The 18,460-nt window shown below is 37.0% G+C and overlaps 1 protein-coding gene across 1 annotated transcript in view; it reads right to left on the bottom strand.

Annotated features, from left to right (window-relative positions):
- POLR3B (RNA polymerase III subunit B) overlaps nucleotides 1-18,460 on the bottom strand; it is a 115,144-nt gene that overhangs the window by 82,821 nt on the left and 13,863 nt on the right. The window contains exons 7-10 of the mRNA XM_019642626.1: nucleotides 14,683-14,774; nucleotides 13,389-13,506; nucleotides 11,591-11,699; nucleotides 4,559-4,681 (exon numbers count right to left, since the gene is read on the bottom strand). Coding sequence (XP_019498171.1) covers nucleotides 4,559-4,681; nucleotides 11,591-11,699; nucleotides 13,389-13,506; nucleotides 14,683-14,774 — 442 coding nt within the window. The remainder of the gene's footprint in view (nucleotides 1-4,558; nucleotides 4,682-11,590; nucleotides 11,700-13,388; nucleotides 13,507-14,682; nucleotides 14,775-18,460) is intronic.

Below are 18,460 nucleotides of genomic sequence, written 5' to 3' on the forward strand. Positions count from 1 at the left end.
AGAAAACAAAACCTAAAGAAATTGATGGTTATGCCATTTTTGTAGACTGGAACATTTAATAGTGTTAAGATGGCTTACTGTTAAAATTCTCTCCAAATTGACCAAGAGATACATTATAATTGCTAATTATACTTCCAGCAGGCTTTTTAAAAAACCAAAAAAACTGCTTGTAAAATTTACATGGAAATGCAGAAGACCTGGAATAGCTGAAACAATCCTGAAAAAGACAAGTTGGAGGATTTACACTACCTGATTTCAACTATAAAGCTACAGTAAAAGACAGTGTGATACTACGATAAGAATAGACAAATAGATCACTGGAGGAAAATAACAAGTCCAGAAATAAACCCACACTTTTATGGTCAATTCACTTTTGATAAAAGCGCCAAAGCAATTCAATGGGCAAGGGAAAGTCTTTTCAACAAATAGTGTTGAAACAACTAAACGTCCTAAAGTAAAACCTTAAGTTGACCCTACCTCACACCAAATAGAAAAATTAGTGTAAGATGAATTTTAGACTTAAACCTAAAAACAAAAACTACAAAGCTTCTAGAAAAAAGCATAGGCAAATCTGTTCCTGCCCTTGGGATAGGCAAAGATTTATTTAAACAGGGCACAGAAATCACTAACCATAAAAGACAGACCAACAAACAAAAAAACCTCTTGATAATTAGATTTTATGAAAATTAAAGACTGTCCATCAAAAGCCAATTAAGATAATGAATAGGGAAGCAGTGGACTGGGAGAAAATACATGCAATATATAAATCTGACAAGGGATTTATATCCAGGATATTTTTTTAAAGGACACAAATTCAATAACAAAAGGACAACTCAATAAGGAAAATGAGCAAAAGATTTGGACAGACACTTCACAAAAGAAGTAAATAAGCACATGAAAGAGTGTTCAGTAGTCATCAGGGAAATACATATTAAAACCACAGTGAGATACCACCAAATATCCACTAAAATGGCTAAAATTCAAAAGACTGAAACACCAAATGTTGGTGAGGATGTGAAGCAATCGGGACTCCCATACACGGCTGGTGGGACTGCAAAATGGTCCAGTCATTTTGGAAAAGGGTTTGGCTGTTCCAACTTCATAAAAGTTATGTACACAAGTCCTCTTTGATCCAGCAATGCTGTTCCTAGGTATTTATCCAAGAGGAATATTAACCTGTCCAGGCAAAGACTTGTACAGGAATACTTATAGCAGTATTATTCATAACAACCGAAGAGTGAAACACAGCATATGTCCATCAACAGGAAAAGATAAACTGGTCTATTCATTCAATGGAGTACTACTCAGCAATAAAAATAAACAAACTATATGGATAAAAGACATCAAACACTACAACTTGGATGCATCTCAGACAGTATACTCAGCCAGAAGAAGCTGGACACAAAAAAGTATATTCTGCATAATTCCACATACTCGTACCTTGCATATGTTGATTTTTTTCCATAATAAAAAGTTTTTAAAGAAGAGGATCATGTGGTTCTTACTATTTTGCAACAACAATGAATGCATTTTTTTTAACTGGCTTTCAGTTAGTCAGAAGAAAGGGTGGGGTCCCTGATTCTATAACCTAAAATCCCTGTCCCCAGTTACCTACCTCGGAAATTTCTTTTCCATGCTTCAAAACCTAGGTATCACTTCCTCTTTGAAGCCTTTCCTAACCCCACTCCTTGTCTGCTCTTTTAATTCCTTGTGTATAAAGAATTGAATATTTTCATTTGTACTCAGATCACACTATGTTTTCACTGTCTACTTACATGTTGTCTCTCCTCCCAAACGTTGTCATCTTTCTCTTTGATTCCTAATGACTAAGTATAATGCCTGGAAATGAATGGACTTCCTCTGTGATAAGATTCGGACATTAAACCTAGGATCTTCCCTATTAAAAGGCCATTAGAGCATAAGATAAACTCCGCCACTGAAAACACCTGCTGCAGTTACCTAGCAGTAAGTAGTTAACTAAGGAACTGATTAAAGCAAGTCAGAAATTGGTGGAAACCATGAATAGACAGGCAGTTTGGTTTTCTCTAAACTGAACTGTTTTCATCTAATTCCCTTAGGAAAGAGGCTAAAGATTCTTCACTTCTTTGAGGAAGAAACAGGAACACAAGGGACCTGGTATCCCTTCTGATGTAACCTTAAAATACCCAATAGTGTTGTCAGGGTTTCGTGGTGTGAGGGCTGGAGTAAGACCCCGGTCTGTTCATGATAGGCCAAGATGACAGCCCTAGTGCATCCTACCTTCCCAACGTGGTAAGCAATGACTTTTCTATAATACCAGAGCCCTTGGCAATGATGATGTCAAAGGTACATGACCGGTATACTACAGCAAAACGCTTTGTGAGCAGAAGAAATGGGAGATTAAAAAGGCAGGCATTGAAAAAAAACACTGGCTTTAAGAATTCCATTAAAATGCCATGTCGTCAAAATTCTATAAGATACAGCGTACTTGCTACATTTTCATTTAGAATAAAAAAAAGTATTCATGTTGCCCTAATTCATAATAATGTTCAACTCATCAACTGTTCTGGATTGCATCAGCCTCTGCAGCCTTTCATTAGTTGCAAATAATTAACCAAGGCTTTAATCCAGCATATAAAATACCAGCCATTTCCAACTTCCTGTTTGTTTTCTTCATGTTTGGAACATTTGTCTTTCTTATGTTAACTAACTGTATATTGCCCTCATCTTTTAACTGAACTTCTCTAATTCAGTTAGCTAAAACTTTGTCAGTACCTATGTAAGAGAAATAAACGAATGATTAGCCCCTGCTCAAAGAGCTTTATCGTGTGTTCAACAATGATGATGCCTGCAGTAAAACGAATAATGGATTTTACTGAATCCATTGGATATCACTAAGGTAAACTTCCAAGGCATCATACAGCTTTAAAGGATAGAATGTGCTTCCCAAAACTGAGCCAGTTCCTCAGTATTTCTTAACATTTTTCTCTTCATGTTCTCCGAACCCTTAGATAATATTGGTAATAAGGATTCATGTTCACTAAATATTTCACTTTCAATGAAGACCAAAAGTAGAATCTCCTGCATCCAAACAACGTTTCCTGATGCTGCCTGCCTAATAACTAGCGTCAGCTACTCATTAAGCGCAGAAAAGGAGGAAGGCAGTGAGTGATGAGAATAATCCCTACTGATTTGTGCTTTGGAATTACGTATGCTTACATATGACAATAACCTTCCTAAATGTTCCACTTGGTCTATGAAACTATCAAGACAGGTTTGATTTTTCAGAACACACACTAACAAATGTAAGTGAGAAAATGTTATCTTTACAAGCGTCCCAGGTGACAAGAAAAAAAACAGCCTGGAGTTTACACCTTGTTCTGTGTAACCCACAGAACAGGCAATGCACACATGGATAAATGAGAACTCTCCCGTGCTTCTATAGTAAGAAATTCCCACCTCCTCCCAGGGTGGCTCTGAGGAATGCCACCACTGATTTCCACTCAGCAAAGCACTTCACAAATGTGGGACTAAAAGTCCTGAGTATGGCTGCTATTCATCTTAAGCATATGCAGCTCCCTGTTTGCATCTTCGAGTCTTGCCCTAACATCCCCAGGTTCCACTGGGAGTGCCTCAGCAGCTCAGCGAAGGCTCTGCAGCGGTTCTCTTGCTGATAACACTGGGAATTTAAGAAGAGGGATAGAGACCACATAAAACTGGATGCTGAAAACAATGGAAGCAGGAAGCAAAAAGGGGTATTAAGAAGACATGGACAGGGCCGGCCGAGTGGAGCATTGGTTAAGAGCTGGCTTGGGACGCCAGAGGGCCCCGGTTCGGATTCCACATATGAGGGCCAGTGACACTGCCCTCTACAGCTAAGATGCTGAACAACAGCTCATCCTGGAGCTGGGGTACCATGAGTCGCCTGTGACGGCATAGGCTGAAGCCCCCGCTGCAGTGGATTGCCATGGGCTACCGTGTGTAGCCAGCAGCCAGTGTGAGCGGCCAGCAGCCGCAGTGAGCGGCCGTCCAGAAGCCGGCGACTGATCTGCCTCGCCCGGGAAGAGTGCAACAATGGTGCCAACTTGGGCCAGTGAAGCAACGTCCTCCACAACTAGACTGAAGAACAAAAGGACAGCAACTTGTCTGTTCCCCTTCCCCAATTCCCCAGAGCTGTTTTCATCCCCCAATTCCCCAATAAAAATCTTTTAAAAAAAAAAGAAGACATGGACAAAAACCCCCCAAAACTTTCTACACTAAAGTTCTTATAGTTTTAATATATATCACTCAGGCAAATAAGGAAACAGAGAGTACTTGCTGTCGTATCAGAACAAAAGCCTCGTCGCCACATATCCCCCTTCTAAGATAGACACCAGAGGCTGATGATTTGTCTACACTCACGTCTTCCTCCAATCGCCACCAAAATGAGTCAGAGAAGCTTCTCTACCACTCTTCCCATCACCCTAACACCCCTCCCAAACTTAAGCCCCCAAAAGTCATTACAACCGATGCTTTATCAATGAACAACACTAAACCCCCAATTCCCTTTCATAGCTAAGGACGACATGAAAAGACACACCTGCATCTGTGTGAAAATCTGGGCTTTCTGGCACTCTTCCAAACTGGGCCCAAATGCAGCCATCACGTGCTCCTCTGTTCCAATCATCTGCACAATTTCCTGGTCACTCTCAACACCCATGGCCTAGGAAGGAAAGAAAAGATAGAAAGAGTGTTGGCTTTGTGTTAACTCACTGACATTTGCTTATGCTAATTTGGCATTGTTTGTGGGTATTACTTCTAAGCAAAAGCTAGCTCTTTTCTCAGAAACAGTGCCATCTGGCATTGGCAGCCATAGCCCAAGCTGCAGAAGAACCTGCAACAGAAATGTTGATTAGGAAGAGGAAAACAAACATTCTCAAGCGCTTTTTGCATGTGTCCTATCTTCTAACATTTATAAATATCCTATGAATTTCATCATGAAAAATGGAGGCAGGGAGGCATAGTGGAGACCCTGGTCACAATTACAAAGACAAATTGAAAAACAAAAAAAATGAAACAAAACAGCCAAAGAGCAGTAAATCAGAAAATGTGCACTGCTGAAAATAAACAGAACCCCAATTAGTTTTGTCGAAAGACTAATTTTTCTGAGAATTGTCAAATCCTTCACATTCAGGCTAAAAGAATTTTTCCTAAAGGAAGTTTCACTTCACTGTTCTAGAGATAGCAAGCTATACTTTATGCAGGTTTAAAAAGAGAGCTCTTAAAATCTAAGAACACACTTAACAGGTTTAAGAAACCCACTTATCTTAAGTGTTTCAAGGTGCCAGCCGGCAACGCAGGTCTTTGTAGATTCCATATGGTGCGAAGACTCACTCCTTCACACATTTGCCTGGAATTCTGCCATATCAAGAAATAGAGCATAATCACACTAACCCTCTCTTGGCAGAGAAATAATCTGCTTCTTAGAAGTTGGGGGAAAAGTTATGTTTGCATTAAAATTCCTCCTTTAGCTATGCAGAGAAAACTGGGGATAACTGTCTTGTTAGGCTTTGATGCTCTGATTCTCAGTTCTCCTCCACACATGAGAAAGAGAGAAAGGTTAAACGAATCCCCAGTTCCAAAGCAGACCTTCACGAGCATCACCCTGAGTACAATGGAAGGAGCCTCTCTCTGAGGCGTCCGTCCTAACATGATGTCAGAAACAGACCTTACAACCACTACTGTCACGTCACCTCTTCCACCTCAGTCTTTTCATTTCTGTAACAAGAGGGCAAAACCAGGCCCCTTCCAGTCCAAAATTCTACAATTCTACATTGGAATTTTAGTCTGTATTCTGTCATTTTACTTGGCTCCTTTAGGATCAGACACAAACGTATTGAAAGTTTAGAAGTTTTAAGGGGGAGTTAAATATACGTTATGTCCCTTTTAGGCCAACTGTGGTGGTTTAAAAAATGCTCACCAATTCTTTGACGCTCCTTCCAAAGGATGAAGACTAATTCTCCCCTTGAGTGTATGCTACACTTCACGACTCACCTCTATACAAAAAGTGGAAGCGACAGTGTGTGACTTTGGAGACTTGGTCGGAAAAGCACTGTAGCTTCCTGCTCTCTGAGTGCTCCTCTGCAGGAAGCCAGGGGCCATATCATGAAGACACTCAAGCAGCCAATGGAAAGGTCCAGTGGTGAGGAACTATGGTGTCTTACTGACAGCCACCTGCCATGTGGGGAGCCACCATGAAAGCAGACCCTCCAGTTCTAATCTAGCCTTCAGATGACTGCAGCCCTGGCTGCCATCTTGACTCATGAAAGACCCTGAGCTAGAACGCCCAGCCAAGCGTCTCCTAAATGCCTGAGTGACAGAAACTGTGCTATAATTTGTTACACAGCACAGGTAATTAAAAGACCAACTTTGGGAATTAAATTTATTTAAACTTGAAAATAAAAATTTTTAGGTGTATGTTTTGTTCAAAAATGTTTTGTTTGGTGAACAAATAAAAAAGTTCTCGGGATATAAATCTCTTTTTCGTACTTTAATCTTTGCATATTTTTATCTCTAATCTGACATAATGCATTTATTAAAATGGACACTAGACATAAACTCTATTACTTAAAAATTATATTCATTAGAATACTTCGCCTTTCATGGATTAAAGGAGAGCAGTCCCAAAAAATTATCAGCCCTAATTTTTAAATGAATGAAAGAAAACTAGACTATTCTTCAATCAAGCATGCTGAGTTGCATCTGCTATGATGGTGATGGCATATATGTAGCACCATCTACACTGTCTCCTAGATCTGCAAGAAGCCAGTCACAAATATCAGAAGAGAATGTTTCTTGTGAAAAGCTAATTAAAACGCAAATTAACTTTTACCTGTCAATCTCTCAAAATAATGTTATGTAGGTTTCAATGGAATCAAAATATAAGAGAAACAATACTAAGGCAACTAATTTGCAGTGGGATCTAAGCACCTTTTTCTAAAATCTTTGATATAAAACTTTGTGACCAATGCACTTCACTTCTCAGAGGAAAACCCAGACACGAAAAGAGATCTACAGGGGACAGATACCAAACGAAGCATGCAAATTCAGATAGCAGGACACGGTCTCACCGAGATAGAAATAGAACCCAAGAGCTGAAATGGCAGTAGCTTTCTGGGATCAGCCCCCTTTCTTTAGGTACATTAACATCTAAATCATCTGAACTAAAGGACACCTAGGTTATTTTAATAATTAATTTTCAGTTCAGCAATCTCCAAGTGAAAACAAACTATAACTTGATTGTCTATTTTGGTGCTTAATAGAAGTCCATCCTCATTTAACATATGGATTGCCCCTTTGCGTTGCCCTGGTGCAGAATCTAAGCAGTAATTTTGTAACTGCATAACACTCTCGAGTGGCCTAACATGGATCTAAATAGACTGCTTAGGCCCTCCACGAAGCAAAGATATGCCAAGCACATGGTAAATGACACCACATGCGCAGAAAGAATGATCAGTGGCAAAGCTTTCCTCTAAAAGAACTAAACTCTTCCTGTATCTGAAATACAGGGTGATAACTCATCAAAAGCGCTCAAGAGCCAAAGACGAAGCTGACTTTATGACTTTTTAGCCTTCAGAAGTCACAGCTACAAATAAATGACATATTGCTATGGAAACGACAGCAAAACGCCCAACCATGTTGCTTTACAGACATAATTTAGACATCTGAAAACCAGCTTTATATGGAACTCTTTGTACCCTAGATATCTGAAATCATTTCACCTAGCTAAGTTAAGTCAAAAGTGAAGGCTATACAATAACCTTATGAAAAAACAGCAGAGACAACGCGTTTCAGCAGCAGGTCACCCAGTCTAGCCATCAGCAATACGAATAAAAATAAGGGGATGTGTTCTTTCAAAAGTAGCATGAAGTCTTCTTGGATATCTACTAAGTGTGACTAAAAGTGTGGCTTTTAAAGACAGGAAGAATACTAATGAGCAGAAGAGAATGATATGCAGGATCATGGTGATATGTTGAAATATATTATGTGAAGGAGGGAAAAGAGATAATGTCTTCAAACATCTCATATTCGGAAATCTCTAATTTGTCTTTAAAGTACACAGAAGTCAACTTATTATTATCAAAAGCAGTCCTAGCAGATAATAAAAGAACTGTAACGGCCCTCTTTAACTTTGTAATTTTTTTTTCTTTAAAGATCAAAAATTTCAATATGAGATGTATTCCAAGAAACAATGCCCAGCACCCTTGAAATTTGATCCTCTTTTCTGCAAAAACTTTCAGACCGCAGATGCCATCATAGCACAACTGCTGAGTACTTGGGAATACAAAATGTAAAGTGGGGAAGATTCATGGGCAGGAGAACCTTTGTAGTGATTCAGGTCCATAAATAAGGCTGATCTAGGTCTTAAAAGCTTTATCCATCATATTCAAACTCGGTGTGAACTCCGGAAACCCTGCTGTTTCTGTCACTTTTAGCCAATTGTTGGTTATAATCAACAACCATCAAGTCCTAATGACTGTCAAGGTTGGTGTTAAGGCCACACAACACAAAAAGAGAAATGATGTGACTTTTCTGGTATCCCAGTTTATTTTCCTGGGCTTCTGACATTAAACGTGTTAGGAGAACTAGGAAAGAGAAACAGCAGCCTCTTTCTAGGCCGTCTTACTTTTCAAAGCATACATGATCTCATTTGCTCTTCACAATCACCCTCTTAGGTGAAATGCTCACTTTTAAATGAGTTACTCAAGACCCAAAGAGAGATTGGAAAATGTGCCCAAGGTCAAGCGCTAATAAGCAGAAAAGCTGGAATTTCATCTAGAATCTGTCTGCTTCTTAGCTATTTAATACACTTATGCCACTGCCTCCCAGATGGAAAGTCTAAATAATGGTTATCAAACAAGTTTCCATCAGCTTATTAAAACATATCCCTATAGTGGGAGACCCAGAAAAGTGACTGAAATTTGAACTGAATGTTTAAATTGAAAATTTTAAAATATTTACTTTAATTCTGATACACTCACTGCTCATTAGAATGTAATGGTTACATTTTGGGAAGAAAATGTGGCAACATGTACCACATTTTTAAGAGGTGTAATTCCACTTCCAGGAATTCTCACAAAATAATCAGCAACGTGTAAGAGTGAAAACTTGGGGGAAAAAATGTTACCTAAATGTTCCACTCCAGGAAATTGGTTAAACCGATTGTATCAAATGCATGCCATTTCTATATAATACCTACTAAAAGTAATAATGTCGATTCATGTTTACTGACGTGGAAAACTATTCACAATTCACTACTAAGTGAAAAAAGAAATTGATGTGTATATCACAAAAGCAAAGGAAAAAAAGATCTGGAAAAATATATCCAAAAAATGAAGTTATACTTTTCAGTAACTTTCTAAATTTTTATAATGTGAGGAATGTTTTATAATCTGAAAGGGAGAAGCTTGAAATTTCAACTACTGGTTACATATAAAAATGCACATTGTTAATTAACAGCACATTATAAAAAGGATCTATGTCAGCTACATAAGTATACACTTACAACATAAATATTAAACAAATTTAACAGAAGAAACAGTCCTATCAAACTTGTCACCTAGTCAAAAAAAAGTTAATAAAGGTTTTCTGATTTTAATGCTTGTATCTAGTGGTGCATTTTTCCATGAGAGTGATACAAGATTATGTGAATTATAATTAATTTATCATTGCTGGACGAAGGAACGCAGCAGTCCTGTGCACCAAGCATCAAAAACTTTCAAAAAAAGTCCTTCTGATGCATGGGAGCATACTGCCCTCTGCTGGAGATGTAATTTTACATAGATAAAATTTTCTTTACTAAACACCCCTGTGTATGTACATAAGACACTGTGTGGGATACATACAAGAAAAGCCAAAATTACTTCTGTGCTTAAAAAATATAAACCTTGAAGAAAGGTAATAAAAAGTATATTTAAGAGTTCTCTCTGGCCCCCCTGATATAGTGGCACTACTATCATCATCATCATCTTAAAAAGAAAATAAACGGCACCATCTCATTTAGAGAACTCGAAAGCACAGTAAGCTATGCCAAACATAAAAAAAATCCTACAACCTCCTTCACATAATTGTGTTTAGAATCTGGCTATTTCCTGAGTTAAAAAACCTGACTTGTCAACATCCTTTCAATACCTACAAAGAACGAGAACACTTCCTGGCCCCCAACACCACCCTCACATACAGAGGTCCATCTTCCTCCCCGAATTCCTATGCTCTGTCACCTGGTTACAACTTTAACAGCACAGTTCAGCTCCTTCTTTCTTAGGAACACTAGGTAGCACTTCAGCACTATGCTCGGGGTCATTTTAAAAAGCAAAATCACCAACAAAAGGCACAAAAACGTGAAAAACAAGACACTAAATAGACCACAGAAAGCGCACTTGTTTACAGTGTGAGCGCTGAAATGAGAAGGAAGTGATGCCTTGTTTGACCTCAGCTGAGAACGTGCCTGTTTGGTGTCACATTTTTCACTGCTCTGAGCATGTGCACGCATGTCCATAAATAATTGTAAAAGCACATAAATACAGGTTTGAGGTTACCAATAAATTTTAGCAAGTAGGAGGACTGGCAAATACAGAATCTGTAAATACTGAGGATCAACTGTATGATATGCTGTGAACTATATTTCTGTTTTGTTTCATGACTAATACTATAATTTAACTGTCTGTAGAATGGGAATAATATGTATGTCTCAGAGCAGGTTAAATGGACCAATATACAATTATCTGAGAAGATGATACCATTTAATAGTATTTCTTTGGGAAAATGTCCAAGCCAACAATTGACAAACAGGCTGAAAGAAAAAATCAGTTATAGATTGAAGATTCATGTTTATGTAGAAACTCATCAGAATCCAGACATCCATAAAAAAAGAATAATGACCTTGGTCCATATTCTTTGACCTAGAAAATTCCACTACTAGGAATTTAGCCTATGGATATCCTTGCCCACATGTAACATGATATTACAGCAGTTTTGTAATAGCAAGAGATATATATTTCCATTGATGGGGGAATGGTTAAATAATAGTACACCTATAAATGGAACAGTTTATCATAAAGAATGCAGTAGCTCTGTATGAACTAATACGACAAACTCCAAGATGTAAGTTACAAAACAGAAAAAAAGCTAAGTGCAAAAAAAGGTGCAAAGTATATAAACAAAAAACAAACAGAATAAAAAACCTACTATATAGTCCTGTGCTTGTATATGCACAGACAATCTCTAGGAAAAAAAAACCACACAAGAAACTAGTAGCAAGTGGTGTCTTTGGGTAGAAGAACTATATGGTCAGGTATAGGTGGGTGGGAGGCTTACTCATCACTATATACCCTTTTGTACCTTTGGAATTTTTTATAAGGTATCTGTTAAAAAATAGATTACTGTTTTTAAGAAGAACTGAATCCTGGTCTTATTAGCTTTCAATTTAAAATATATTACATGACTGACAACTTATCTATGCCATAAATCTTTCTATTCTTAGAACTCCTTAACCTCCAAATTTCTAATTACATATGAAAATAACTAAGAGGAAGAATTCTTTATAATTTTCAGTAGATGCCTGCAGCCTTACCTTAAATATAATTACAATGGGTATATCTTCTGACAAAGTATTATGCCTCAAATAAAATCGTCCTTGTTTCACAGCCATATTGGTTCTGCTTTTTTTCTCATGGGTAGAGCTACGAAGAAACACAAGTTGGTTAAACTCCTTCCCCACTTAGTTTCAGGCTAGTAACAGGCAAAACCAATGTTCATCAATCAATAAGGTTCAAATGATCAATAATAATCACTAAGGCCCTTCCTAATAGGTGCTTCTGAAAGATGCACAACCCTTCTCCTGCCCCTGCCACTTCCATGAACATTTTAAAACACTCTAAATGTCTCTCTAGCTTTGAGATTATGGAAGTTTTGTGGGTGAAATCAGTGACAATCGCCAATTCCTTCTGACCTACTGCACTTTGACTTCACTGAACTGCTTGGATCCAGTGTGGGGCATATACTCATGATAAGTTTTACACATTTGAAGAAGAAACCCTCAAAATGAGCCTACATCATGATGAGAAAACTATGAAGAAATGAATCTGTATACTAATCATCCAATAAAACATACCTACAGTTTCCGTGTACAGTGAAGTCAAAGGCACTCTCCTTCTATTAAAATCTCTATTAGCTATAAAATTCCTAATGGATTTCAAAGCTTTAATCAACCATAATAGTAACACATACTGATCACCTGCTACACATTATGCACAGTTACCCAATCTACTCATATTAGCTCTAATCTCCTATATACTAACACTTCCTCTGAAGTGCTGTCTCCAAATCACATAGGAGGAAACCAAGGCTTAGAGAACCTAAGTAACTGCTCACAATTCCCCCATAGCTAGTAAACAAAACTTCGGGATTCAAATCCTGATTGCGCTGGCTCCTGGAACTGTATACAGTAGGAAGACATGGGCTGTAGAATTGTTAGATCTGGGTTCAAATGCTGGCTACCTCTGATGATCGATGTGACCCTGCACTCAAGGCCTGTGATTCAGCTGTAAATGGAAGATAATACCACTTATCCTGGAGGACTGAGCTGACAAATAATATATGTAAAGCACTTAGAACACTGCCTGGCTCCTAGTAACTGCTCAATAAATGGCCATTATTGTCAGGTGCCTCTCAATCAGAAGGAAAAATGCAGCAACTCTGAGTTAAAGCAGTTAATACAGATTGTCAGGAAAAAAAACTCTATTACATACTGGCATTTTAACAATGTCACAAGTTTTTTTATTCCCGCAACTCATTAATCTCCAATTTCAAGTTACATATGATAATCAACCAGAGAAAAGAAACTACAAGAGTAATATAAGGGATGCAGTTGTAGAAAAATGAGTATACTATGAAAGAGCCTGGTCAAAATAACTAACAATGAGATGTTAATTCCATTAAATAATTCATTAAATATTAAGTGTAAAGTAGTCTCTGATTATATTAATAGGAATAACAATAATAGAAATAATAAATCCTAATAATAATTAGGAATACATATGTAAAATGGTCAAAGACTAAAAAGGAACATGAAAAATTAAAAAGTTTTTTCTTTTTAAAAGGAAATTTAATACTATAAATTAACATAAAATTCAACATTAGTAAAACACCTAGTAGCCTTTCAAACAGCGTCTCACACTTTCACAGAAAATGTGAAATCAACACTCTATGCTGGCAGTCTTACACAATGAATTGAATACAGGTACTTTAAATATTTCACTGCCTGTTACCAAGAGAAATAACTGGGTGTCTCCATATCAAAAGGCAGCCCTCTGATATTAATTGAATTATCGATATTTCTTAAGAGCACCACCTCGGCTTTCCTTCCATACCTGGTAACTGAAGCACCAACGGCCCCTTTTCTGTCAGCCTCCACAATGATCCTGTTCTTAGACAGCTGCTCTTGGATGAGAATAACTTTTTCTACTCCTTTGACAATGAAGTAGCCACCTGCCCAAAGGAAACAAGAAAAGCTTTAGCCCCTAGTCTTCGAACAGTGTTTTAGTCATCTCCTGAATCAGAGATCACTCTTTCATATTTCACAGCACTGGCCATCAAAGAGGATTGCTGATATTGTTTTATGAATAGATGATAGTGTCAGCACATGATTTTATACAAGTGAGGCACAGGCATAAACTTCCGGAGGGCCAGAAATGTATCTCATTGGTCTATGCAGCACCAGCACCTGACATAGATAAGAGGTGAATGAAGAGGCTTCAGATCTCTTAAGCAGAAAAATAACTGACAATCTTCAATATAGACTGAAATTTGCTCTAAGTTTTCTAACAAATCAGTGATAATGATAGACTAAGACTAGGTTTCCATGACATTCCATACTCAGTGAATCTCATAAAGCATTCCCATACATATTTTTGCACACAATTCAGAATAGGACAAAGTGAGACTTCATTTTACCTTCAGAATATAAGCAAAAAAAAGGGCAATATATTTGACTTATGCAACATTTTGTTACCATCTGAAAGTCACGTTCTTTGTTAATCTCTTTCCAAAACTTTCTGGGCTTCTATATCAATACAACTTTAAAGGAATTAGATTAAAACAACTATAAATTAAATCAATGTGAAACATGAGTTCAGGAATTAAAAGAAACTTTCTGTTAAGTGATAAGCTTGAAACTTTATAAAAGAAAGGGCCCCAAAACGGTAAAAAATATAATTTTTAAAAATTTAACAAGAGTTTCATTTTTGCACCTTATGCATTTAAAACAGCCTGAAATTAGATGATTCAGTCATTTCAGACCAGCTAGACAAGTAACTTTGTGAGATTATTCTGAATTTTTAAGTACACCAAAAGAGCATTACCACTGAGCAAAGAGACAAAGAAAAGACTGACAAATAATAATAATAGTAATAAATAAGAAGTTGGGGTATTAAAGTTTTAAACCCGAAATAAAAGAGGAAACAGTTTATCTTTTAGAAATATAGACTAATGGAATGAAGTTAGAGCCAAATTTCTGGACATTTTGTAAACAAAGTTCTATCAAAGTTCATTATAAAGCAGAAAGGCTGGTATTGTTTTAAGGAAAAATGTTAAAAACAAAACAAAACAGGAAAACACAAAACTAAAACAAAGGAAGAGGGGGCAAATCCAAGGAATCACACATACCTGGATCTAAAGGACATTCATTCAGTTTGGCAAATTCTGCTGGCGTTTTCCCTGTGAGAACGCAGTTTGAACTACGTAGCATTATGGGCATTCTGTTTAAAATAAAACAAAAGAAAATATCACATAAATAGCATCACTGGCAAAAGAGGTGAGCAGGATACGAATTGTGCACTGTACACATCACTAAGGGGTCTGCGTTCCTCTTCAACACATTAGAAAAGGTAGAAGAATAAGAGTCACGTGAAGAGCCAAGTGAAACGAAGTATGTATTTCCTCAGGCACACTGTTCCACTACACATAACAAAAACTCAATGTCTGCTTCCTTAAACTTTGCAGAGACTTTAGTGACAATCAGAAATGGGAGCAACTTTTCATTCACGGTAAAAAAAAAAAAGTGACTCTCATTAGTTCTGTAGAAATAGCGCAACGGATTCAAGTGTAAGGAATAAGAAACTATCAGAACTAACCAGGAAGTTCTGAAAAAGAACTAAGCAAAACTTCCACAAATGAAAAACGTAAGCAATAATTTCAAAATCTATGAAAAGGCTGAATAATAGTAGATTTGACACTGCTAAATTACTGAACTAGAAAAGAGATCTGATAAAATTAATGAAAACGTATTTCAGAAAGAGATGGAAAATGTGAAAGAGCTTAAGAGTCATGGAGGAATAGAGTGAGAGGGTCTCATATATGTCTAATCAGACTTCTAGATAAAGCGAATACACAGAATGGATGAGAAGTCCTATTCAGAGATAATGGCTGAGAAATGCATGAAAACCATTAATTCTCACAATAATATCTGTGCAGGATAAAAAAATAGAAAGCCCCACCTAAACACAGGCAAGATATGAAACACCAAAGACAAAGAGAAGATTGAAAACACAGCCAGGAAAAAAGTCAAGTTACCAAAAAGGAAAGGATGATTGGACAGACAAGATAACTTCAGACCTGAAAATAACAGATGACAATGGTGTGATATGCTCCAAGTTCTGAGAAAAAATAACTGTCAACCTAGATTTGTATATTCTGTTAAGTCATCATTCAGAATAAGGTCAATATAAGGATATTTTCCAACAAAAAATAAGTTACAAGTAATAGATCCTCCTCACCAAAAGAATTTCTAAAAGATAATACTTCAGGATGATGAAAAATAAATGTAGAATGAAGCTATGACATGCAAAAGTGTATGGTGAGCAAAGAAAATGGTAAATAGAGCTGCCAAGAGGTGGCAGGATGGCTCAGGTAAAAACAAAACAAAACAAAACAAAAAAAGAAAATGGTAAATAAAGTAGGTAAGTATAAACAAATATTAACTATAAGACAATAATAATTTCTGATTTATAGGTTAAAAAAGAACACCAGATAGAATTAAAATTTGGCACAATAAAAGCACATAAGTCAGGGAGGTTGATTTGATCCAAGTTAAAGCTTTCTAAGGTCCTTGTTCTTCCCAGGAGAATAAAGATACTATTTTCAAACTTTGTTAAGTATGCCTTTAAAAATTTCTGAAGTAAATATAAACAATCAGAAATACTGTATTTGACTTTCAATCTCTGAGGAGAGTAAGGAAAAAAAACTTCCATTAATCCAAAAGGCAAAAAAAGAAAAAACGGAAACATATGAAAAGCTGGACAGATTAAAAGTACAAAATAAGTTGATAGGAATATATATCAATATCCAAATATATTAGTAACATAATATATGTAAATGAATTAGAAATGAATATACCTAGATTTTTAAAACATCTAGCCATATGCAGTTTACTTCAAACATACCTAAAATATAAGGACATAGAAAGATTAAAAAGAAAAGAATTTAAAAAATAATATGCCAGAAAAATAACCAAAAGAAAGCAGATGTGGCTATAAGAAGAGCAGATAAAATAAATTTTAAGGCAAAAAGTATTACAAAAGATGAAGAAGATAAATGCATCATAATAAAAGTTTCAATGCACCAGGAAGAACTAAAATTCTAAACTTCTATGCACCTATTATCATTAACTTCAAAAAGCAAAAATAGGGCTGGCCAGGTGGCTCAGTTGGTTAAGAGCGCCAGCTTTGAGCAACAGGGTCCTCGGTTCGATTCCCACATGGGCCAGTGAGCTGCAACCAAGCTGAGCTGCCAACGGGCGGCTGGAATGCTCAGCGGTTAGAGCTTGTGCTCTTAGCAACAAAGGTTTCCAGTTCGACTCCCACATGGGATGGTGGACTACGCCCACGTGCACCTAAGATTGAACATGGCACCTTGATCTGAGCAGCCACAAGCTGTGGATGGGCGGTCGGATGGCAACTGGACTTGGAGCTGAGCTAGCTGCACCCTCCACAACTAAAATTAAAGGACAACTTGGCTGTTCCCCTTCCCCAATTCCCCAACACTGTTCCCCTCCCCCAATTCCCCAATAAAATCTTCAAAAGAAAAAAAAAGCAAAAATACACAAAAACACAAGGAGAAATGGATACATCCACCAGCGTAGTGGAAGATTTTAACACTTCTCTCCTAGTAATTGAGAGAACAAAGAAATCAAAAATCTGTGAAGGTACATAACATCTAAACAACACATTAACCAGCTTGATATAAAGGAAAAACACAGATTCTGACACAAAAGAACGGGAGAGTACCCCTTGCTTCCAAACAAATATGAAACATATATGAAAATAAATAGGTCTCCACAAAGTCTCAAAAATTGATGTAAAGTACAAATCTGGAAATTTTAAAATAGTCTTCTAAGTAACTCATAGGTTAAAAAAGAAACCATAATGGGAAGGTACGGATAGAATTATCCTCATTTTACATAAAGGAAGGTCAAAATACTAAGATACAAGAGTATTAAAAAGACCACAGGAACCAAAAGGATTAAAAATAAGAAGCAAGGGCCGGCCGAGTGGTTCAGTTGGTTAAGAGCTCGCTCAAGAGTTTGAGCTCTGAGCCAACAGCGGTTCGATGCCCGGCCCGAGCTGAGCTGCCGCTAAGCTGCCAATAGGTAGCAGGATGGCTCAGCTAAAAAAACAAAACAAAAAAACACACACACAAAAAAAATAAGAAGCAAAATTTGGAGGAAGTGGGTGATATAGCTAAGCTAATCCACATCTTCTACATTAGAGTCAATATATGGTGTCAAAATTGATATATCAAGATATAAAGGTATAAATGTAACATTTAGTTATAGATGTAATAACCACCAGAAAAATAACAGAAATGGTTACAAGGTTGGCACTATGGGTGAGGAAGGATAGGGAAGAAGGCTATTGCTTTGTATCAAATGTTCTTATGCACTATTTGACTTACTTGGATTAAACTAAATCTTTCCAGCTCGAAAAACAATTAAATGAGATAACGTATATAGTTTTATGAATTCAGGACTAACCAATGAAATCACCTATCACAGCACTGGCACATACTAGGTATTCAGCAAAAACTAGTTACATGCACACTCTTTCCTGCCTCCTCTTTAAACAGCATCTAAACCCTAAATCTTACCAACTATTCATGTTTTGCTCCTATTTTTCCTTTACAATATTCAGTATGGATAATAATTTAGCAATGGTCCGAGATTTAACTAGACACAAGTGTGCCTTATATAAGAAAGAGTGAAGCTCTTAACACTGATAAAAAGTTTTGCTAAAACGAAGATTAATATTTTAATATCTCTACTTATTTTCCTTACTGAAGAATAAGGATAGAAACAATACAAATAGCCCCTTCCTTCAGGAGTATAGGAAGGATTTGTTCCCACAGTATTTGGGACTTCTCCATCAGAGTACTTACCAAGTGGTGCCAC

Source organism: Hipposideros armiger, unplaced genomic scaffold (genome assembly GCF_001890085.2).
Source record: "Hipposideros armiger isolate ML-2016 unplaced genomic scaffold, ASM189008v1 scaffold_71, whole genome shotgun sequence".
Lineage (NCBI taxonomy): Eukaryota > Metazoa > Chordata > Mammalia > Chiroptera > Hipposideridae > Hipposideros > Hipposideros armiger.